This window comes from Rana temporaria, chromosome 2, assembly GCF_905171775.1.
Source record: "Rana temporaria chromosome 2, aRanTem1.1, whole genome shotgun sequence".
Taxonomy (NCBI): Eukaryota; Metazoa; Chordata; class Amphibia; order Anura; family Ranidae; genus Rana; species Rana temporaria.
Window position 1 is genome coordinate 313,954,729 of NC_053490.1, and position 23,739 is coordinate 313,978,467.

General features: G+C 44.6%; 1 protein-coding gene across 3 annotated transcripts in view; it reads right to left on the reverse strand.

Annotated features, from left to right (window-relative positions):
• The window catches only part of LOC120927016 (transcription factor ETV7-like), an 88,970-nt gene extending 65,813 nt beyond the window's left edge, over positions 1 to 23,157 (reverse strand). For 2 of the 3 annotated variants that reach the window (XM_040337406.1, XM_040337408.1), the window contains exon 1: positions 22,757 to 23,152. In XM_040337406.1, coding sequence (XP_040193340.1) covers positions 22,757 to 22,804 — 48 coding nt within the window. In that variant the 5' untranslated portion in view covers positions 22,805 to 23,152. Of the gene's footprint in view, positions 1 to 22,756 lie in introns of all 3 variants that reach the window. The other variant, XM_040337407.1, reaches the window with a different exon arrangement.
• Between the last annotated feature and the right edge of the window lie 582 nt (positions 23,158 to 23,739).

Sequence of the window (23,739 nt, forward strand, 5' to 3'; positions counted from 1 at the left end):
AGGGCTCCTCACATGAGCTCCCTGTCACTCCAATTGCCAACCCTGGGGTTTGGGGTTTTACCAAATCCCCAGGTAAATAGCTAACTATCTACAAAGTCTCAAATCATCCAGGGGCGGGATCTCCCTTATATATCGGACTATATAAGATAAAAATAGTTTTTTTTAAGTCTGAGCCATTCCTTGCTTGGGAAAAAGACTTAGGGCAAGACTTTAGCCCTTATCAATGGGAACAAGCCATTACCTCGATTTACAAGTCCACCAAAAGTGCTAACTTGTGGGAACTAATGCATAAAAATACCTTGCGATGGTATTTGACCCCATATAAATTGTCTAGATTCCATCCACATACATCTAATTGTTGTTAGGACCGTTTCTGGCTTACACCGGTCTGGTGACACTGTACTGATGTGCTGGGAATTAGGAACACTATTGCTCACTTACACTAGTCTGGTGGCGATCACGAATACTATTGTCACCAGACAAGTTTAGCTGGCAACTGTTGCCGACTGTACTGATCTTGTAACACAGGAACTGGGGGTAGCAGTAAACAGGAATGTTGCTGGCTTACACTAGTCTGGTGACAGTGTGACTGGTGTGGCGTTAATCAGGAACACTGTTGTTGGCTGTATGAGTCTAGTGTAATAGCGATCAGGAACACTGTTGCTAGCTGAACTGGTCTGGTGCTGATCAGGGACACTGTTTCTGGCTACACTGGTCTGCATACCTCCCAACCCGCACTGATTCTGCGGGAACTTCCTGCACAGACTGCATCTTCCCGCAGTCCCGCAAAAGGTATTCATTTTCCCGCACAGGAATTACGGAAGGAGAAGAAAAAGGTCTGAGGGGAGACATGCTGACCGGAGCGGTGTGTGGACTGCTGGCAGCTGAAGGAAAGAGGAGAACCGACAGGCTGTGCACAGGTGAGAGGCAACAACTTCATCAAACCGCGGCACCCCCCCCCCCCCCCCCCGCTCAATGACTTCGATCCGTGGCAATCGCCCCCCCCCCCCCGATCAACAACTTTGATCTCCGACATCCCCCCCCCATCGCTCCACAACTTTGATCCGCGGCAAGCACCCCCCCCCCAGGTATGCTGGTCTGGTGTGATGGTGATCAGGAACACTGTTGCTGGCTGCACTAATCTTGGTCGCTGGCACTAGTGTGATGGCAATCGGGAACACTGTGGTTGGCTACACTGGTCTGGTGAAACTGGGACTGGTGTGTTGGCGATCTGGAACATTGTTGCTGGCTTACGCTAGTCTGGCGACACTTGGGACTGGTGTGGCAGTAATCAGAGACACTGTTTCTGGCTTACACTGGTATGTTGACACTGGGACTGATGTGGCAGCAATTGGGAACACTGTTACTGATTACACTGATCTGGGGACATTGAGACTTATGTGGCAGTGACCAAGAACACTGGTCTGGAGACACCAGGAATGGTGTAATGGTGATCAGGAACACTGTTTCTGGCTTACACTGGTCTGGTGACACTGTATTGGTGTGACAGTGATTAGGAACACTGTTTCTGGCTTACACTGGTCTGGTGACACTGTATTGGTGTGACAGTGATTAGGAACACTGTTTCTGGCTTACACTGGTCTGGTGACACTGTATTGGTGTGGCAGTGATTAGGAAAACTGTTGCTGGCTTACACTGGTCTGGTGGCAATCAAGAAAACTATTGTCACCAGACCAGTGCAGCCAGCAACTGTTGGTGGCTGCACTGGTCTGTCTTGTGACACAGGGACTGGTGTAGCGGTAATCAGGAATGCTGTTGCTGGCTTACACTGGTCTGGTAAAATTGGGACTGATGTGGCAGTGATCAGGAACACTGTTGCTGGCTGTTCTGGTCTGGTGACACTGTACTGGTGTGGTGGTGAACATGGACACTGTTTCTGGCTGCATTGGCCTGGTGACACGGTACTGATAGGGTGGAAATTCGGGACACTGTTGTTGGCTGCTCTGGTCTAGCGACACTGTATTTGTGTGGTGGCGATCAGGAACATTGGCTAGCTGCACTGGTATGGTAAAACTGTACTGGGATGGCTAAGGATCACGGATATTGTGGCTGGCTGCTATGGTATGGTGACACTGTACTAGGTTTGCTAGCGATCAGGGACAGTGTAAGAGACTGCAATGGTATGGTGATGTACTGGAGTGACTAGTGATCAGGCACATTGGCAGGCTGCACTGGCATACAACACACATAAAACTGCAACACACATTGATGTCAAAATGCATGCACTACACATGCATCGCATAGATGGCCAGAACAAGAAGAAAACACACCAAATTAAGAAATCACACAAAAGCCACCTATGGCCCTATAAGGGTACAGTCATTTTAATTCAAAGCAATATCAGAGCATTGCATTAGGGGGGGGGGAAACTTACTGAAACAAAATTTCTTCCAACAACTTAAAAAGACATACAATAAACTCGCCCTCTGCTCTTACCAAAAGTCCCTAGGAATCCAGAAAACAATAAAAACTGATGAAATCATTCAGGCTGGGGGGTGAGTACGGAACATTAATGTATGAATCTGACTACTCTACGATTTCAATAGGTCATTATCAAATTATTCTCCTCTTTCACACCTAAAGATCCTATTCAGAATCCTGGAAAGGGAGGATTCCATATCATCATTATTTTTGTATAAAACACGGTAAGCTATGGGTGAGCAGAGATTTTGTGAAGAAAAGTCCATGACATGCTCTGAAATTCACATTTTAAATGAACGTGTCTGGAAGTCAAACTTTTCCCATGCAGATGTCAGATACGCTACGCCGCTGTAACTTACTTTGACTTGGTTTGAATCCTCAATGAATTTGCGCCATAAGTTACGGCGGCGTAGTGTATCTCTCGCGGCGTAAGGGCGCGGAATTCAAAATGGGCGGTTAGGGGGCGTGTTTCATTTAAATGAAGCGCGTCCCCGCGCCGAACGAACTGCGCATGCCCCGTCCGTCAAAACTCCCAGGGTGCATTGCTCCAAATGACGTCGCATGGACGTCATTGTTTTCGACGTGTACGTAAATGGCGTCCAGCCCCATTCACGGACGACTTACGCAAACGACGTAAAATTTTCTAAATTATACGCGGGAACCACGGCCATACTTAACATTGAGTACGCCACCAGATAGCAGCTTTAACTATACGCCGGAAAAAGCCGAACGGAAACAACGTAAAAAAATGCGACGGCCGCTCGTACGTTCGTGGATCGTCGAAAATAGCTAATTTGCATACTCGACGCGGATTACGACGGGAACGCCACCTAGCGGACGTCGAAAAATTGCATCTAAGATCCGAAGGCGTACGAAGACGTACGCCTGTCAGATCTAACCCAGATGCCGTCGTATCTTGTTTTGAGGATTCAAAACAAAGATATGACGCAGGAATTTTGAAATTACGCCGGCGTATCAATAGATACGCCGGCGTACTTTCTTTGTGGATCTACCCCTGTCACAGCAACTTTTGTGCCTTGGTTTGGTGGAGGGATTTACAGCACATGAGACGATTTTTATTATAAAAACTTTTATATAGAGTTTGGCTCTATATTCACTTACTGGATTCACTGCTTTATTTATCACTTTGTTGTGGATGTTATCACCCTTTTTATTTTGTGATCACTTATTTTATTTATATTGCGTTTCAGTTTTTTGTGGATGGGATTACCCGTATTGTCTATAGTCCTATCAGATATTGTCCATCTCTTGTGCTTCACTAGTCCCATTTTGTTCACTTCCCTTACACAGTTTAGCCATCACTGTTAGTGCAAGATTGCCGATTGGCCAGTCATTTTTACACTAGTTTACCTGGGGACAGGTTCCTGGGTTGGTGTCCCGCTTGCCCTTCACTATCCTAACCCCCCCCCCTTCATCCTCACAGCGCAGTCACCACCACTTTTTACATTTTGCCCAGTGGTGTATTTAGGTTTTGTGCTGCCCTAGGCCTGACTAATTTTGTGGAACCCCTAATTTAAATATGATCTGCCCCTTCCTGTCAAGGTCACACCCCTTCCTGTTTAAGACCTGCCCTGAAATTTTCCAGTGGGAACACTAGTTCTGAGGGCTTTGGTGGGGGAGGGATTACCTTAAAGGAGTTCTCCAAGCTAAAACTTTTAACCCCCGCTGTGCCCGGGCTGTAAAACTATACAAAATAAACTTTCACTTACCTGCCTACGATCCCCCGTTGTTCCGATATAGCCGTCCCGTTCTCCGGTCCCGGTCTCTTCCACTTCCTGCGGGTCGGTGACTCACAGTGCGCTCAGCCTATCAGCGGCCGCGGCGGGACATTGCTGCGGCCGCTGATAGGCTGAGCGCACTGTGAGTCACCGACCCGCAGGAAGTGGAAGAGACCGGGACCGGAGAACGGGACGGCGATATCGGAACAACGGGGGATCGTAGGCAGGTAAGTGAAAGTTTATTTTGTATAGTTTTACAGCCCGGGCACAGCGGGGGTTAAAAGTTTTAGGTCAGAGAACTCCTTTAATCTGCAGAGATTTCCTCTCACTTCCTGTTTGGCTATGGGGCAGGAAATGAAGGGAAATGAATGGATGGCAATCAACAGAAATAAAATTAAGATTTGTTAATATGTACAACTGACACAAGCAAAGGATTGCAGGAGAGTCCTACTACCTACCTGCCAGGTATATGTGACCATGTCTGTGTCACTTGTGTCTGCGCCACCCCTATCATACCGGCAGCAGTGCGGCAGCTTTATGGGGGCACAAGACCGATTTGTCTTGCGGCCCAGTCCACCTCATAAGACTGGCAATGCACTAAAAGTGTAGCACAAGCCGGCGGTAACTCTTTTCATGCTGCCCCCTGCAAAGTGCTGCCCTAGGCCTGAGCCTTGTTGGCCTAGGCCAAGATACAGCATTGATTTTGCCATTTGTCTTTCAGGATTAGACTCAAGTGTCTGCAGCAGTGTCCTTTAGATTGGCCCCTTAGAGACAGTGCAGGAGTTCTCTCTTTGTTATATATTTGTTATTTGTTGCTATTCATGATAGCGAGTGAAGGTATCACAAGTTTAGACTTAACTGGATCTTCCTTAATTATAAGTTATTTTCATGTTTAGGAGCTTTTGCTCTGTGACACGCATTCCTAACTTATTTGTCTATATACCCTCAAGCCATAAAATGTAATCAGAATTTTTTGGGCTTTTGAGTCAATACCAGAATCCCAATAGAGTAAAAATCTTTTAATGGTGAAATTTTTTCCTGTGATAACCGTCCAAGGCCGGTCATAGATGGTTCAAATCGTTGCCGATTTAGGAGGAAACTAGTGGTTGCAGGAAATAAGTTTTCTCTGTGTACGGTCGACATAACAATACAATTTGGATAGGCACCCTCTACTTCTTGCACACGTAGAAATAGGTTTGGCGCTTGCGATTGGCTCAGTATTGACACGCCAGCTCATTTAACATCATGGGGGATAGGGATGGTCAGGGGGAATTTAAAAAATGACTAATACCATACCTCCCAACATTTTGAGATGGGAATGAGGGACAGCTACTAGCAAATGTATGTAGGCATAGGCAAACGTCCCCTTTCACACCCCCTTAAAGGAGAATTAACCAAAAAAGGGTTAATTAAATACCACTACTATTCCTTTATAGGCTTTTACAATTTACAAATGCAGTAATTTAGAATTAGGATGAAAGGTTTAGCACTGGGAAACACCTTTTGAACACCTTTTGAAAGATAAAAAGTGCATTTTATATACAACTGTATAGATCAGACCAAAATGAGGGACACATGAGGGGGGGGGGGGGGACCAAATAAGGGACAGTCCCTTGAAGTCAGGGAGAGTTGGGAGCTATGACCAATACAAGTCCATGTGATAGCACCTGGATAGGGAGCAACTTCTGGAACAGCCAAGGCTAAATCACAGGTGCCACTCTAAGTGCAGTATGAAAGTAAATATACCATATTTATCGGCGTATAACACGCACAGGCGTATAACACGCACCCTAAATTTAAGACGGAAGTTTCAGGAAAAAAACTTTCCACAGCCCCCTGCGTATAACACGCAGGTACAGTTTGCCCTCTATTTTCAGGGTAAAAAAGTGAGCGTTATACGCCAACAAATACAGTAATTCACAAATGGGTATAGGTACTCACAAGAGTAAGATAGTAACAGGCATTGGGCACAAATTGCATCCGGGGAGCTTCTCACTAGTGGCTCAGAGCGGGCGGCGCCGGTTCCTTGCTCTGGATTGCACAGGGAGTCGGGGGATGATGTCACTTCCGGGATATGGTGAACCAATAGGCAATGTTTTATCCTCAAAAAAAAAAAATCCAGAAGGAAAAACACTAGATAGAAAAGTGGGTGATAAACCCCAATAATTGATAAATTAAATAATAATTAGCTGCCAGTGCCAAAAAATTGTGTAAAATACAGTATAGCGCTCAAAAAACAAATGAAGAAGATCTAAAATAAATTGATCTTAAATAGACAATATTGAATAGTGAATGAGAAACGCTTCTCACACTGGCAAATTCATATATAAAATAATGTGACAAAAAACATATGTGAATATAGAAAAGTCCCACTGTGTTGAATATATGAAAAAAGCATATATAAAAAATAAATTGAAAAATAAGTCCTTGCAGGATAAGTGACTCCTTGAGGGAGTTTTACTATCGGAGATTAGTGGGCAGGAAGAACATCAAGTGAAGGGGCCCAGCAGCTGACAAGCGTCTCTCTCCCTCTATGCCTTTCTGCTACATTAGCTGACGATTCACAGTCTCCTGGCAATCTCCCTGCATGGCTCGGTGCTCTGATATCAGCTCTCCTTCCTGCATGATTATCTTCTATCAATCAGGGGTCAAGTCCTGGGGAAAAAAGTGTGGGAACTCCCACCCAAGATCCACTCCCCCACCAAAAAAAAATAATAATTCGCTCATATGCATAATTACTAAACCGCATGGTGTTTTTTTTTTTCGATCCACTGTACCTTAGTAATCCTTTATGTTACTGTCTGCTTCCTGTATATGGATTCATCGGGTAGTGTGCAGGTATTCCGTCACTTCCTCGATGCCGCAATGTCTCCTGGGAGCTTTTGTCATTGTTCCCAGGAGACATTGCGGAGGTCTCCCGCGAGATATCGCGGGATTTAGAAAGAACTTGCTTCGAGCTGGGCATCGCCGCTTAGTGAAGGATTGGCTCGGGCGGCTCGGCTGCTCTCGGCTGCTCTAGTCCTGCAAAGGGAACTGCATTCCTGCTGTGAAAAAAGTGCAGGAACTCCGTTCCCACGCGTTCCCACAGGACTTGAGCCCTGTCTATCAACCTCTACCATAGGCACCACGTCACACATGCCACAGAGGGTCCAGAGGGAGACCTAAAATCCTCAGGTGCGCTGAGATCACTGTAATGGTGGTCACACTGACAGGGTAAGGAGACTACAATACCACATTTGGGTGTCTTCCTGGTGGATGACATTTTTTCTCTATCCTTCAACTTTTTTTTTTTTGGTGTCCATTCGGATTTACCCCTCAAGGAGTCACTTATCCTGCAAGGACTTATTTTTCAATTTATTTTTTATATATGTTTTTTTCATATATTCAACACAGTGGGACTTTTCTATATTCACATATGTTTTTTGTCACATTATTTTATATATGAATTTTCCAGTGTGAGAAGCGTTTCTCATTCACTATTCAATATTGTCTATTTAAGATCAATTTATTTTAGATCTTCTTCATTTGTTTTTTGAGCGCTGTACTGTATTTTACACAATGTTTTATCCTCATCTAATTCTTGTAAAGACTTCCTCTCACTTCTTGTTTACAGGACAGGAAGTGAAGGAAAATCTCTTGAATGGGACACATATGGCAAAACACACTGGCCCGGATTCACAAAGCACTTGCGCCGACGTATCTCCAGATACGCCGCGTAAGTGCAAATATGCGCCATCGTATCTATGCGCCTGACCCACAAACTAAGATACGCCTAAAAACAGGCTTCATCCGACCGACGTAACTTGCCTACGCCGGCGTAGAGTGGGCGCATATTTACGCTGGACGCATTTGGCACACCCATTGATTTTCTATTTAAATATGCAATATGAGGGAGATACGCCGATTCACGATCGTACATGCGCCCGACGCAGGCTACGACTTGTGCGCGTAAGTTGTACGTCCGGCGTAAAGTTAAGCCCCATAAAGCAGGTGTAACTCAGTAGCAGACATGGAAAGGTCTGCACCAGGGAACTCAAGCCCGCGTATTTTACGTAGTTTACGTTGGACGTGAATATGACTAGGCGTAAGTTACGTTCACGCAGTAGGCAGTGATCCGGCGTATCTTAGGCAGTTGTTTCGACGTGATTGTGAGCATGCGCACTGGTATGCGCCCACAGGACGCCGCATGCGCTGTTCGTTATACGTATCTGTCTGGCGCTCGGCCCTTCATTTGCATGGGGTCACGCCTCATTTGCATGGCTCACGCCTACTTCCAATTACGCTGACTTATGCCTTGGAAACCCATCGCAGTTTTGGGAGGAAGTGCTTCGTGAATTCAATGCTTGTCTCCATGCGCTGCGTCGGCGTAGCGTATCAGAGATACGCTACGGCGGCATAAATGTGCGCCAGCGGCTGTGAATCCGGGCCTGAGTGTTTTGTAACTATTTGTAACCATTCCTTACTTTATCCAAAATGGAAAAAAAATGACTTTAGCAGCTGTGTATATACTGTATATAGGAATGAATAATTGCTTCATAAAGAGGCACTGTTATCTTGCCCATGCAGGATAGAGGGCATTTTCTGACAACTCACCTTACCAGAACTTCCTCATAGTTCTATGATCCTCCACAGGCAGCCGCTAAAATTGGCTGTGTCTGCAATCTTGATTGGGCTGTAAGGTCCAGGCACTATCCGGGGGGGGGGGGGGAGGAGGTTACTGTATATGCTCTCTCATTACCATTCTGGGAATTCTTGATGGCTGCAGAGAAGCAACGAGCTGTGTATGTGGGGTTGGGGATGCCCTTAACAGAGACACTGTCACGTTGCATGAGCAAGGTGACAATGTCTCTTTAACATACAACTGCAAAGTACCTGAATCTGCCTTGATATTAGCCTCCATCATGCCTTGCGCAGCAGCATTTATCCCGAGAAAGGAGGAGGCAACACTAGGAACCAAATCAGACTCTGCAAAAGCAAATATGCTTAATAAACATGTTAAAAACATGAGAGCAGAGTGATCTGAGCTGTAAAACTCTGATAAATATGTTGCTGCTAAATTAGTGACCAGTCCGGTTCTGGAGGAAGTGGTTCACCCGGATCAGATGGGGTTCATGCCTGGGAAGGGGACTGACTTCAACCTCCGTCGCCTCTTTCTAAACATGTCAGTTACCCACAATAATAGTGGTAAGCGGGTCATCGCCTCGTTAGATGCCGAGAAGGCGTTTGACTCGGTCGAGTGGGTCTTTTTATGGGAGGTGCTGCGCCGGTTTGGGTTTGGACCTAGGTTCCTCCGATGGCTGAGGATGCTCTATTGGATGCCCTCGGCTCGTATCCGTACCAATGACAGATTGTCGGCATCCATCTCCTTGCAGAGAGGCACGCGACAGGGGTGTCCCTTATCCCCGGCACTGTTTGCGCTTTCACTCGAGCCCCTAACCGTCTCTATTAGGAACTCGGACAGGGTGAGGGGATTGATGGTGGGCTCCCTAGAGGAAAAACCTTCTCTTTATGCGGATGACACTATATTGTATTTGCAGGACGCGGGCGAGTCACTGACGGCGGCATTGGAGATATTTGACACCTTCGGTAGGTTCTCGGGGATACGTATCAATTGATCCAAATCAATTATTTTTCCCCTTGACCCACAAATTCGCAATCCGGGCATGAAGGCGCCTTTGCTCTGGGTGGACCAATTGAAATATGTGGGTATCCAGGTGAGGAGGGACCTCTCAAGCTTCAAGGACCTCAACCTGCTCCCGGTTCTGTCCCAGCTTCGGGCCAGATGTGCCTCGTGGGCCTCCCTGCCCCTGAACCTCATGGGGCGTATAAACCTTTTGAAAATGCTGTTTCTCCACAAATGTTTGTATGTTTTTCAGAACAGTCCCACCTGGATATCCAATTCCTTCTTTGCTGAGGTGGATCGATGCGTGGGCTCCTTCATGTGGGGTGGCGCCAGAGACTGGCTAAATCGACCCTAACGCTTCCTGTTCGTTGTGGGGGCCTGGCGTTACCGAACTTACTTTTGGGAGGCGGTACTAGTCACGGTCCGGTGGTGGTATGTTCTCTCTAAGGGTAATGCGGCGGTTCTTGGTTTGCTCCGTGAGCTGGGTAACCTAGTTTACAGGGGGCATAGGGCATATGCGGCGCTTCCGCAACCGACTCGTACAACCTTGAGGACCTGGACGTGAGCCAGACGGGGGCTTCTTAGCCCACGGAGCTGGTCCCCTTTTTGTCCACTTTGGGGGAACCCCAACCTTCCACATCTTAGGACGGTCCCTGATCCCCAGGTCTGGGCTAGGTACGGAATCAAAACGCTTGGGGATATCTTTTCAGCGGGAGCCCTGATGCCGTTTACGACCCTCAGGGTCAAATACCAATTGCCTGGATGGATGCATTTCAGGTACCTACAGCTACACCATGCTGTTCGGGCTCAATTCACCTCACCGCCTAGATTATCTATGGACCCACTTGAGGAGTTGTTGGCCCAGGAGCGACTGCAAAAGCCCCTATCTGCCTTATATTTAGACCTGCTGAAGAATGACTCTGCTAGGGTCAACAAGCTCTGAGATCAAGTGGAAAGCTGATATTCCAGATCTTGATAGGGAGGATTGGGATGACTGCTTAGCTGACAGTACTGCCTTACTGATATCCACTAGAGAGAGGTTAATACAGGTCAAGTTCCTGCATAGAGTATATTATACTCCCCAGAGGCTCCATAGGGTGTACCCACAACGCACACAGGATTGTCCCTGTTGCCAGAATAATGTGGGTACTTACTTCCACATGTTCTGGAGCTGTTCTAAGATTGCTAGATACTGGGCTAAGGTAGTGGACACTGTTAATGGCCGCCTCCAGCTGACGCTTCCTGTTTCCCCCGAGCTGGTGCTCCTGGGTATTCAGGACGACGATCAGAGGCCTCGCTACACCATATTACTCCTTACTTACCTCTATTTTTATGCTAAGAGGAAAATTGTCTTGCGTTGAAACGCCTCCTCCCCCCTGGCGGTGGAGTCTTGGGAGAGATCTATCAATGCTGTGTTACCACTGTACAAATTAACGTATATTAACAGGGGGAGGTGGCCTTCTAGTTTCCGGAACTTGGGGGGTGGGGGCATACTACCGGCTTGAGCTCCAGGTATGATAGGATTGGAAGGTGTTCTGCAGTGTTGATTCTACAATTGTAAGAAGGATGTATAGGTTCCTTATATATGCCTACTTTTTTTGACTCCCACATGTACTGTATTCTTCCTTTTTTCCCTTGTCACGATTTGGTCCATTCTGGACAATGTTGTACTATGCTTGAATAATTTTGCCTCAATAAAGGAAAAAAAAAAATTTCTTGTAAATTAGTGACCAGTCAGAAGACTGGTGGCAGAAAGGTGACACCTGTGACTATAATGAATCACAAACTAGGTGAGGAGAATGGAGATTCATATAGTGCCATCCTCATTTCTCAAAAATGTACATGTCTGTAACAATTCATTCAGAGTCAAACCTGATATGTGTGTGACAGAAAGGGCCAGCAACATTTAGAAAGCCACAGACAAGATTGAACCTCCCCACCGTAGAAAATAACACCCTAGTGTTAATAGGTATCATAAAGCACCACTTGACCACTTGATTACCGAGCCTGTTTTTCAGATTCGGTGTTTACGAGACTAAAACTGTTTTTTTTGCTAGAAAATTACTTAAAACCCCCAAACAATATATATATATTTTTTTCTAACACCCTAGAGAATAAAATGGCAGTCATTGCAATACTTTTTGTCACACCGTATTTGCGCAGCGGTCTTACAAGCGCACTTTTTTTGGAAAAAAAAAAACACTTTTTTGAATTAAAAAATAAGACAACAATAAATTTTGACCAATTTTTTTATATATTGTGAAAGATAATGTTACGCCAAGTAAAATGATACCCAACATGTCACGCTTAAAAATTGCGCACGTGGCATTGCGTCAAACTTTTACCCTTAAAAATCTCGATAGGCGACGTTTAAAAAATTCTACAGGTTGCATTTTTGGAGTGACAGAGGAGGTCTAGGGCTAGAATTATTGCTCTCGCTGTAAAGATCACGGCGATACCTCACTTGTGTGGTTTGAGCACAGTTTTCGTATGCGGGCGCTACTCGCGTATGCGATCGATTCTGTGCGCGAGCTCGTCGGGACGGGGCGTTTTAAAAAAAAAATTTTGTTTTCTTATTTCTTTTTATTTAGTTTATCATTTTTTACACTGAAATAAAAAAAAATTATCACTTTTATTCCTATTATAAGGAATGTAAACATCCCTTGTAATAGAAAAACGCATGACAGGTCCTCTTAAATATGAGATCTGGGGTCAAAAAGACCTCAGATCTTATATTTAGACTTAAATGCAAAAAAAAGAAAAAAAAATTGAAACTGTCATTTTTTCAAATGACAAAAAAAATAAGTTTCTTTAAGGCCGTGTACAGACGACCAAACATGTACGATGAAAGCGGTCCGCCGGACCGTTTTCACCGTACATGTCTGGCCGGGGATTTCTGTACGATGGCTGTACTAACCATCGTACAGAAATCCGTGCGTAAACAATACGCGGGGCGTGTCCGCGGTGTCGCCGCGACGATGACGCGGCGACGTGGGCGGGCCTGCCAGTTAAATGCTTCCACGCATGCGTCGAAGTCATTCGACGCATGCGAGGGATGGCGGGCGCTCGGACATATACGGTAGGTCTGTACAGATGACCGAAAATGTCCGAGCGGGCAGGATTCCAGCGGACTGTTTTTAAAACAAGTCCAGGAATATTTGTCCGCTGGGAAAAGGCCCGGCGGGCAAATGTTTGCTGGAATCCTGTCCGCTCGGGCCTACACACGACCGAACATGTCTGCTGAAACTGGCCCGCGGACCAGTTTCAGCAGACATGTTTGGTCGTGTGTACGGGGCCTTAGACGCTGGGCGGGACTGACGTTTTGACGTCACTTCCGCCCAGCCGAGCTATGGGGACAGGTGAAGGACATTTTTCCCTCACTCGCAACCCCAGTCAGCTGCCGAACGGACCCGAACGCCTCCGCCGCTACCGACGGCTCCGGTAAGTGGCGGAGGGCGCGGGAGAGCGGCGGGAGGGGGGGCCCTCTCCCACCACCGATAACGGCGATCTCGCGGAGACCGCAGTTATCGTTTACAGGACCGTTGGCACTAAAGATCGATACCTCGGTTGTGGCAGCAGCTGCTGTCGTTACCGAGATATCCATCTTTAAAAACAGGACGTCTTTTGACTATGGGCCACTAACCAAGTGGTTAAACCAGAGATTCGTCATTGGCTGCCATAAAATCATTTTGAAGCAACACACTTTTGGAATCTGGCTCTACCATCACATGCCCTCTCTTAAACGCCCAGGCCTCAAACTCTACACAAATCCTGGTTACTATTAAATTACACTCAAGACAAGCATCTAGCTGATTGTATAGGAAAATAATAATCAGTTAGATACCAAACACCACAATATTGCAAGGTGCAGAAAGATGATGGGAAACATTACATTTCCTAAGGAGAATAGTCATGAGATCAATATCATGTCTAACATCTATCAAATTGTGAATGTATTCTATTCAATAATATGTTGGTTATCACACTGTAAGATGTGGTCATGTGAAAATATTGATGCAGTTAGCAAAACTGAAACTAAGGGAGTGACTGCTAAAAATTCATTAACACTTCAGCACTCCTACATCAATCCCTTGCACTCTATTGATTGGACGAGCAGGGCCGATCCTAGGGTCACAGGCGCCTGGGTGCAAACATTTTACAAATGTTTCTATGGTAATGACTCAACCACAGAAATGTTCCCCCACGAAGTCTTTATTACCCTGGGATCCTTACATGATCTCTTAACAATAAGCAAAATACAGGAAGAGACGCAGAGTACTTTATTGGGACCTTCACGGGGGGCCTCTCTGATGTACACAGAGAGGGCTTCTGTTAGAGAGTCTGTTAGAAAGACCCCCAGACATACTACACACATGATACAGGAGATGGTCAGAGACTGCAGACATAATACAGGAAATGGTCAGAGACTGCAGACATGATACAGGAGACGGTCAGGCCGCATACACACGGTCGATCCAAACCGATGAGAATGGTACGACGGACCGTTTTCATCGGTTCACCGCTGAAGTGGCCTGATGGTCTGATGTGCGTACACACCATCAGTTCAAAAACCGATCAGGTCAGAACACGGTGACGTAAAACACACGACGTGCTGAAAAAAACTAAGTTCAATGCTTCCAAGCATGCGTCGACTTGATTCTGAGCATGCGCGGGTTTTGAACCGATGCTTTTGTGTACTAACCATTGGTTTGGACCTATCGGGCAGCGGTCCATCAGTTCGATTTTAAAGCAAGTTCTAAAATTTTTGACCACAAGGGCAACGGACCGATGGGCCGTACACACGGTCGGTTTGGACCGATGAAGGCCGTTTTCATCGGTTTGGACCGACCGTGTGTACGCGGCCTCAGAGACTGCAGACATGGTACAGGAGATGGTCAGAGACTGCAGACATGATATAGGAGATAATTAGAGACTGCAGACATAGTACAGGAGATGGTAAGAGACTGCAGACATGGTACAGGAGATGGTCAGAGACTGCAGACATGATATAGGAGATAATTAGAGACTGCAGACATAGTACAGGAGATGGTAAGAGACTGCAGACATGATATAGGAAATGGTCAGAGACTGCAGACAATAGTACAAAAGATGGTCCATTAGACCCCTTTCACACTGGAGGGTTTTTTCAGGCACTTTAGCGTTAAAAATAGCGCCTGAAAAAAGACTCATCTGCAATCCCAGTGTGAGAGCCGGGGTGATTTCACACTGGAGCATTGCGCTTGCAGGATGTCCATAAAATTTCCTGCAAGTAGCTTCTTTGAGGCACTTTCGTGTGTGTATACACATCGGCGCCCCCACCTCTGCAGGTGCCTGGATGCAAAGCACCCTGCGCACCCTGCCTAGGATTGGCCCTGTGGACGAGGGTTGGCCAGTGACAACCACTAAAGAGTCCACAAATAGCTGCTGCAATTGTCTGAAGGCAGCTCTCAATTTTCCTATGAAACTATACACAAATGCTGAGGTCATTATTGAGAGCCAGTGACTCTGATACACCAGACTGGACTACTCTGAAGCTAACTGGACGCTGCACAGGAACCAAAATTCAAGAAAACCATGTCAGGTACTTTTTACGTTTGAACTCATTGCTTTTTGTCTATATTCTTTTTATCTTTTTTTCAGTAAATGTTTTATAGCACTGTTGTTTCTTCCCTAAATAAGGAATTCAAGAATCCTTGGCTCCTTGAAGACAGCAACCATTTTTTAACTCCTTTATCTTCCTGTCTGGCATGACAGTGAGTTTCACAGATATTTATTTTGTTGAAAAATGTTTTATTGGGTACAAAATAACGGTACAAGTCATTATATCATATATGCAGAAAAATACAGTGAATTTGAATCATCATTATTGAGATTTAAGACATAAAATACAGTGGATGAACAGATTATTGCTAAACGATTCAGCTAGTGATCAAATAATCAGGTGGTAGTTGAAATAAATTTACATATTTTCTTTCCTGAGTGATTTTAGTTGAGAGGAAGATTCTTTATACAGGGTTTAAAGTGGAGGTTCACCCAAAAACACAATTTTTAACATTAGATTGAGGCTCGTTTTGTGAAGGGGAATCGGGTGGGTTTTTTTTAATCGAAGCAGTACTTACCGTTTTAGAGAGCGATGTTCTCCGCCGCTTCCGGGTATGGGCTGCGGGACTGGGCGTTCCTATTTCATTGACAGGCTTCCGACGGTCGCATACAGCGCGTCGCGATTTTCCAAAAGTAGCCGAACGTCGGTGCGCAGGCGCCGTATAGAGCCGCACCGACGTTCGGCTTCTTTCGGCTACTCGTGACGCGATGTATGCGACCGTCGGAAGCCTGTCAATCAAATAGGAACGCCCAGTCCCGAAGACCATACCCGGAAGTGGCGGAGAAGATCTATCTCTAAAACTGTAAGTACAGCTTCGATTTTTAAAAAAGCACCCGATTCCCCTTCACAAAATGAGCATCAATCTAAGGTTAAAAATAGTTTTTTGGGTGAACTCCCACTTTAAGAAGTGATCTGAGTGTGTAAACCATGGGATACATGTTTTCAAGTAGATGTGTGGCATTGTATAAGGTGTGAATTTTTTTTTCCATGAGGTAAATATTATAAATTCTATTTTTCAGTTGGGTTATAGGTAACAAAGTAAATTTCCAATGGTGACCGACAAGCCAAAGAATGGAGACACAGATTGTGTGAACTAGTCTCAAGTGATGAGTGGTTAATCCTGGTATTGGGGTGAATAATAGACAATTGGGAAGGGTAAGTCTTATGTTGTTGGATTTTGGATGAAAATTTTTCGAGTTGCTTCCATATCTGAGATACCCTCTCACATTCCCCAAAAATGTGAGAAAATGATCTGGTGGAAATGCAACCTCTGAAGCATGTTTGAGGAACTGAAGGGAAAATAGAGTGGAGTTTTGCTGGTGTGTAATACCATCTTGTGAACACCTTTATTGTCATTTCTCTAATTGTGAGTGATCGCGTGCATTTGATTAGGTTGTTGATGCAGTCAGACCATTTTTCAGAGGGAAGTAAGATATCACATTCTTGCTCCCATTTGAGCATATAAAATAGTTTATCTTGATTATCTATGTTACTCAGGTTTGAGTATCTCTCAGGCCCCGTACACACGTCCGAGGAACTCGACGGGCAAAACACATCGTTTTGCTCGTCGAGTTCCTTGTGAAGCCGCCGAGGATCTCGGCGAGCCAAGTTTCCCCATTGACTAACGAGGAAATAAAGAACATGTTCTCTATTTGGCCCGACGAGTTCCTCATCGGCTTCCTCAGCCAAAAGTGTACACACGACCGGGTTTCTCGGCAGAATGCGGCTCCGATCGAGTTTCTGGCTGAATTCTGCCGAGAAACTCGGTCGTGTGTACGGGGCCTCAGAGATTAAACCTGTTCCTCTTGGAGATCTGGTACATATGTTTTCATAAAATGTGGGTGATCCAATATCTGATATTGGAAAATATGTGTTATAAAAGTTTCTAATTTGGAGGAATCTCCTAAGTTCAATATTGGGGATGTTATGTTTTTCAATGACGAAAAGGAGGTAAATGAAGCGTTCTCTATAAATTGTTTGAGGGTGGTTACGTTTTTGGTAATTCACCATGTGAATTCTCCTGTGTCTTGATAAGAATTTGGGGTTTCCTATAAAGGAAGCGTGAGGAGGTGTGAGGGAAAATCAGTGTGAATTTCTTATTGTGTAGTTTCCATAATTGATATGAATGAGCGACTAATTGGTTAAGCTTTTCTAAGGTATGGTTAGAAACGTTATTGTCCCGTAATAATCCAGTTACTGTATAGTGGCACAAAGATAAGTTCAAACTTAGCATATGATTTTAAAAATACAAGGCTACCTTTTACAAAAACTGCATATTAAATCCACCAATAGGTCCAGATATAGAAGGAGGGAGGCAGGCAGGACTTTTACAGAAAATGTCTCAAATGTTTTCCTATATCTTGATGTCTACTTATTGTTTTGGCATATAGTTCTAATAGAAGTTAACTATTGCTTATGCATTTTTGTTTATCTTCTGCTGATTTTTAATTTCCCATGTGCAAGACATACTGTATTTGTTTTAAACGGACTTATTTCCTACCCATCCCTTCAACAGCCATTTAAAAAGCTGTTTAAAATTGTTCTAAAGTCAACACATTTTTAACTTAATGCATTCCCTGCAGTACAGTAAGAAATTACCCAGTAATTATATCGCTAGCCACCCACCCTCCGTCTGCAGTGGCGGTCTACTCTCTCCATAGACTTATAGGAAACAAAGGTAGTAGTGGAAGATATTGGCTCCTCCTGTTGTCAATCTAACCCTGCAAGGAGGAAGTAGTTGAGCCGCTCTGTGTGTGTCAAAGTGTCAACCCAGCTCGAAGCACACCCGCATTAGTGCCCCCATAGTAGCCGGGTTGCTATTGGGGCACTCGCAGAAGAGGAGGAGTGGAGAGTGCTGGCAGGGGACCCCAGAAGAAGAGGTATGAGTAGTAATTTTTTTTGCACAGAGCAGGTAAGTATACCATGTTTACAATTTTAGAAAAAAATTGTGCCTTTAGAACCATTTTAAGTAAATTGTAAAGGCAGATTTTATTTTTTTTAATGCATTCTATGCATTAAGATACAAATAATCTGTGTGTAGCAGTCTCCCCAGCACCCCCTAATTACTTACATGAGCCCCATTTATTTCCAGCGATGACCACAAGTGTCTTAGTCGTCCGGGACTCTCCTCCTGATTGGCTGAGATACAGCAGTGGCACCATTGGCTCCTGCGGCTATCAATCAAAGTCAGTTAGCCAATCAGAAGAGAGAGGGGGCCAAGGCAGGGCTCCGTGTCTGAATTGACTCAGCTCGGGTGACCCATAGCAAGCTGCTTGCTGTGGGGGCACTCGACAGGAGGGAGGGGCCAGGAGCCACACAATGGGACCCGAGAAGAGGAGGATCCAGGCCACTTTGTGCAAAACCAAATAGCACAGAGGAGGTAAAGATAACATGTTTGTTATTTATTTTTTTGTTATATTTAAGACTTTACTTTACAATTACCACAAAACAATCCATAAAGTAGGAAAACCCCTTACCATATTTCCTAGCTTCTACTGTGCTTGACTAGGCAAGGTTTATGTCAGTTGACCTTCCAGTTGCATGCTGGGAAACCTGGGACTCCCAAATCCTATGAAAATGTGCTCCTGTACAGTGTAGGAATGCATTCTTGCAGGATTTTAGGTCCTTCGCTTTCCCAGAATCCTGCAAGTAAGGCCCAGTGATATCACCATCATCTAAGTTAGCACTGCAAACCATGATTTAAGGTTGGATTTTTCCCCCAATGCTTTAATTGGTATTTTTTATTTAAATGTATATTTTTTATTCTGTGGTTGGGGAGCTGGGAAATTGGGGAAATAAGCTAGGTCTGTGTTAGTGTTCTAAGGACAATTGCAGTATTGATTTTCTTTGGTAATAGACATAGCAAATAGCAGATCCCGGTAAGGCAAGTTTGATTTAAAAATGTGTGGTATGTTTTTTCAGGAACCTTAAGTCCGAAGGGGACCCTCCTTGTTTCACTTTCCTAATGACAAACCACATAGTTAATTTTAACTTTAAAGGAAATCACAATAACTGCTTCTTATTCAAAATGAAGGACCTTATTCATGTACTGTAGATACAGGATATTTCAGCTTATACTACATTTGCATTGATTTCCAAGGCGATAGAACTACCCCCTAATTGGCTTTAACGTATTCCATGTAATATTGGCACGTGACCAATTTTTATTTTGCCACCAGTAGGCACCATTTTCTCTTCTTGCAAGATTACGGCGTAGGCCAGCCTTCAGAGTCAATTTATAATTTAGCTAGTGCTGACATAAAAATATGAGTGTTCAGGCTTAGCTAGATCTCATTATCCTCTGTGCTAGAGGCTGATAAGGTCTTATTTATTCACTTTTTACTTTACACTAGCTGCCATACATTGTACACTATGAGTGCCACACAAAATGAACATGTACAATAAATTCATAAATCCAATAAATTCATGAATCCTAGGTTTAACGAGAATTTTTCTCCTGCTAGAAAATGTTTGTTACTAAGCGTTTCGACTAGAGAATAGGAAACAAATCATTTTAGCGCTCCATTCAAAATTGCAATGGAAAGACATTGGGCTAGATTCAGGTAGCTGCGCGCAATATTACGGCGGCGCAGCGTATCGTATTTACGCTGCGCCGCCGTAAGTTAGAGAGGCAAGTGCTGTATTCACAAAGCACTTGCCTCCTAACTTACGGCGGCGTAGCGTAAATGGGACCGGCGTAGGCGCGCCTAATTCAAATGATGATGAGGCTGGCGTGTTTTATTAAAATTAATGGTGACCCCGCATATTTTACGTTTTTTACGGCATGCGCCGTTCGTGAAAGAATCCCAGTACGCATGCTCAAAATTCCCGTGCAAATCGTCATTGCTTTCGACGTGAACGTAAATTACGTCCAGCCCTATTCGCGAAACGACTTACGCAAACGACGTAAAAAATTCAAATTTCGAAGCAGGAACGACGTCCATACTTAACATTGGCCTTACGCCGAAAAAGTCTAACGTAAACGACATAAAAAAATTGCGCCGGCCGTACGTACGTTTGTGAATCGGCGTATCTAGGTCATTTGCATATTCTATGCCGAAAACAACGGAAGCGCCCCCCTAGCGGCCAGCGTAAAAATGCACACAATTATACGCCGCCGTATTCAAGTTACGTCGGCGGAGGAAGCCTATTTTTTCAACGTATCTGCCTTTGAGAATCGGCGTAAGATACGACGGCGCAGATTTGAAATTCCGGCAGTGTATCTGGAGATACGCCGCCGTAACTTGTTGCTGAATCTAGCCCAAGGTATCTTTGTTATATAGTAATTGGAACAAGCAAGGACAGATCTTAGATCTTTCATCAGAATTTACAGAGATCCTCTAATTAATCACAACTTGTATTTCTTCTTTTTTCTACCATCTAATGAGATCCTGCTGCTAGAGCAAACAAATATTGCACTCTGTAAAAAATAACATATTCTGTAAAAGAACACGTAAGGCTGACCTTTCTTTCTGCTTAGAGAGAACGTAAGAACTCCAATTCTGCATGCGCGTTCTAGGTCAGTGACATAGTACTGAAGCCACTGGGAAACACTGGAATCTGACACTCCAGGGTGTGTCGGATAACTGATCTCCCACTTTGCGCTGTGGTTCCTCCTACAGGCTATTACATCACTACTGTGTTGTATTGATGTAGCCCCCACAGGGAGGACCCACTCTAAAAATGGGGTTGCATTAAAGGAGATTGTTATTTAGGAAACATGACAGTGGTCATTCTTCGCAAAATGCTGTTTCCCTGGTTGTCATAATGATCTAGTTCAGTAGTCTTCAAATTATGGTTCACAGGCTACACCCAGTCCGCTACAAGAGTATATCCTGAGCGCAGCAACTTTCTGTGAAAATATGTAGCCTAGTTGGCAGTGGAGGCACTGGTATGTGTATGGAGAGCGGCGCATTTACTACCAGACAGATGTGTACCCCCCACTGCTTGGTTGCTAAAACCACTGGTGTCCTAGTGCCCAATGATTGCCCCACTGCCAGCATTTACAGGAAGGCTGGTTATAAGGGGGGACTCTGATGAGCAGTCCTGGATGGAAGGGGGTGGGGCTCTGATGGGCAACCCTGGATGTAAGAGGGGACTCTGATGGGAAACCCTGGGTGTAAGAGGGGACTCTGATGGGAAACCCTGGGTGTAAGAGGGGACTCTGATGGGAAACCCTGGGTGTAAGAGGGGACTCTGATGGGAAACCCTGGGTGTAAAAGGGGACTCTGATGGGCAACGCTGGGTGTAAGGGGGGACTCTGATGCGCAGTCCTGGATGTAAGGGGGGACTCTGATATGGCAGTCCTGAATGTAAGGGGGGACTCTGATGCGCAGTCCTGAATGTAAGGGGGGACTCTGATGCACAGTCCTGGATGGAAGGGGAACCCAGATGGGCACCTCTTGATATAAGGATGGATGCTCCTGGACACTCCTGAATGTAACAGGGACTTTGCTGGGCATTTTCGGAACATACGAGGGACTCTGATGGGTAGTCGAGGATGTAAGGGGGACCCTGATAGGCACTCCCTGATATAAGAAGGGATTCTCCTGAGCATTCCTGGCTGTAAGGTGGACTTTGCTGGGCACTCCTGGATGTAAGGAGGGATTCTGCTGGGCACTCTTGAATGTAAGGGGGATTCTGACGCTTCTGATTATCAGAAGAACTCTGCTGGGCACTCCTGAATGTAAAGGGGGAACTCTGATGAAAACTCCTGACTCTAAGGCGGAAGCTGCTGGGCTCTCTTTATAAAGCTGATTTTTTTTCGTCCCGTGAATATTTGTAAATCATACAATGAGGCCCCTGTGTCTAAAAGTTTAGAGACCCCTAATTGAGTGGCTTCAGTACTATGTCACTGACCTGGAACGCGCACGCAGAATTGGAGTTCTTACGTTCTTTTCTGATCTGTGTACATGTTCCAAGTCAGTCCAAAACAATTACATTCAGAAAAAGTCAGAAAACAAGCTTTTTAGAAACCTCTCACTACTGGTTTCCTTTAATGACAAAAGTATTTAGTGTTCAGTAAACATCATTGCGGAAGATTCTAAATTCGATTCCTTCCTGAAATGTGATCAGATACGTCTCTGTATCTGCCTAGTCATTTCTTTGGCCGCATAATAACTTATTGTTTTTGCAAACCACTAAAGTGATCCATAAAAATCTTCGGCAAGCCATACTTAAGTGTTAAAGTATCTATCCCAAAGGAGGAAAGAACTTACACATTAACCCAAGAGCTGCCTGCTGACAATGCAGTTTCCTAGACACAAATATGATTCAATCTATACTATACAATCATTTAAAGCAAGTACTTTGTGGTATAGTGGGCATTGTAATGGGCATTGCATTTCTTACCTTATAGCCGACAGAAATGGGATAGTTGCTTGTTTTTGATAGGTCCATAGCTGATTGCAGAGGACATGAAACCAAAGACTTCAGTGTCACTTGCTCCCTGGTCTTTAAGTAAATTTGGATAAGCCACTGAAATCTGAGAATTAACCTTATAAAATAAGAAGGAGTGCTTAGTAACTTCCTGTACGGAAAAATATTTTAGGATATCCGATGCCAGGAAAAGATCTGAATCAGCGTCAATAGAGAAACCTGTACGGTCGCTGTCTTCTCTGTAAACTGAAAGTAAATGTTTCCTTGTAGAAGTGAAAGTGACTTTGTGACCAAGCTAAAACTGCAAGAGACGGAAATAAGGGATATGTGGCCTAGAAGATGTCAGTGATAAATCAGTAATAAAAGAGACTGCTATCAACTATCCAACCCTGTGGGTAGAGAGAATGAAAAGAGACATAACTACAGACACATATTATATTACCAAAAGTATTGGGACACCTGACTTTTTGCGATTCGGCACTGCGTCGCTTTAACTGACAATTGCGCGGTCGTGCGACGTGGCTCCCAAACAAAAATTGGCGTCCTTTTTTTCCCACAAATAGAGCTTTCTTTTGGTGGTATTTGATCACCTCTGCGGTTTTTAGTTTTTGCGCTATAAACAAAAATAGAGCAACAATTTTGAAAAACATGCAATATTTTTTACTGTAATAAATATCCCCCAAAAATATATAAAAAAAAAAAATTTCCTCAGTTTAGGCCGATACGTATTCTTCTAAATATTTTCCGTAAAAAAAAAATGCAATAAGCATTTATTGATTGGTTTGCGCAAAAGTTATAGGGGTAGATTCACATACAAATAGATCGGCGCAGCGTATGTGAGATACGCTACGCCGCTGTAACTTACATTAGGCCGGTTCGAATTCCCAAAGAATTTGCGCCGTAAGTTACGGCGGCGTAGTGTATCTCAAGCAGCGTAAGGGAGCGGAATTCAAATC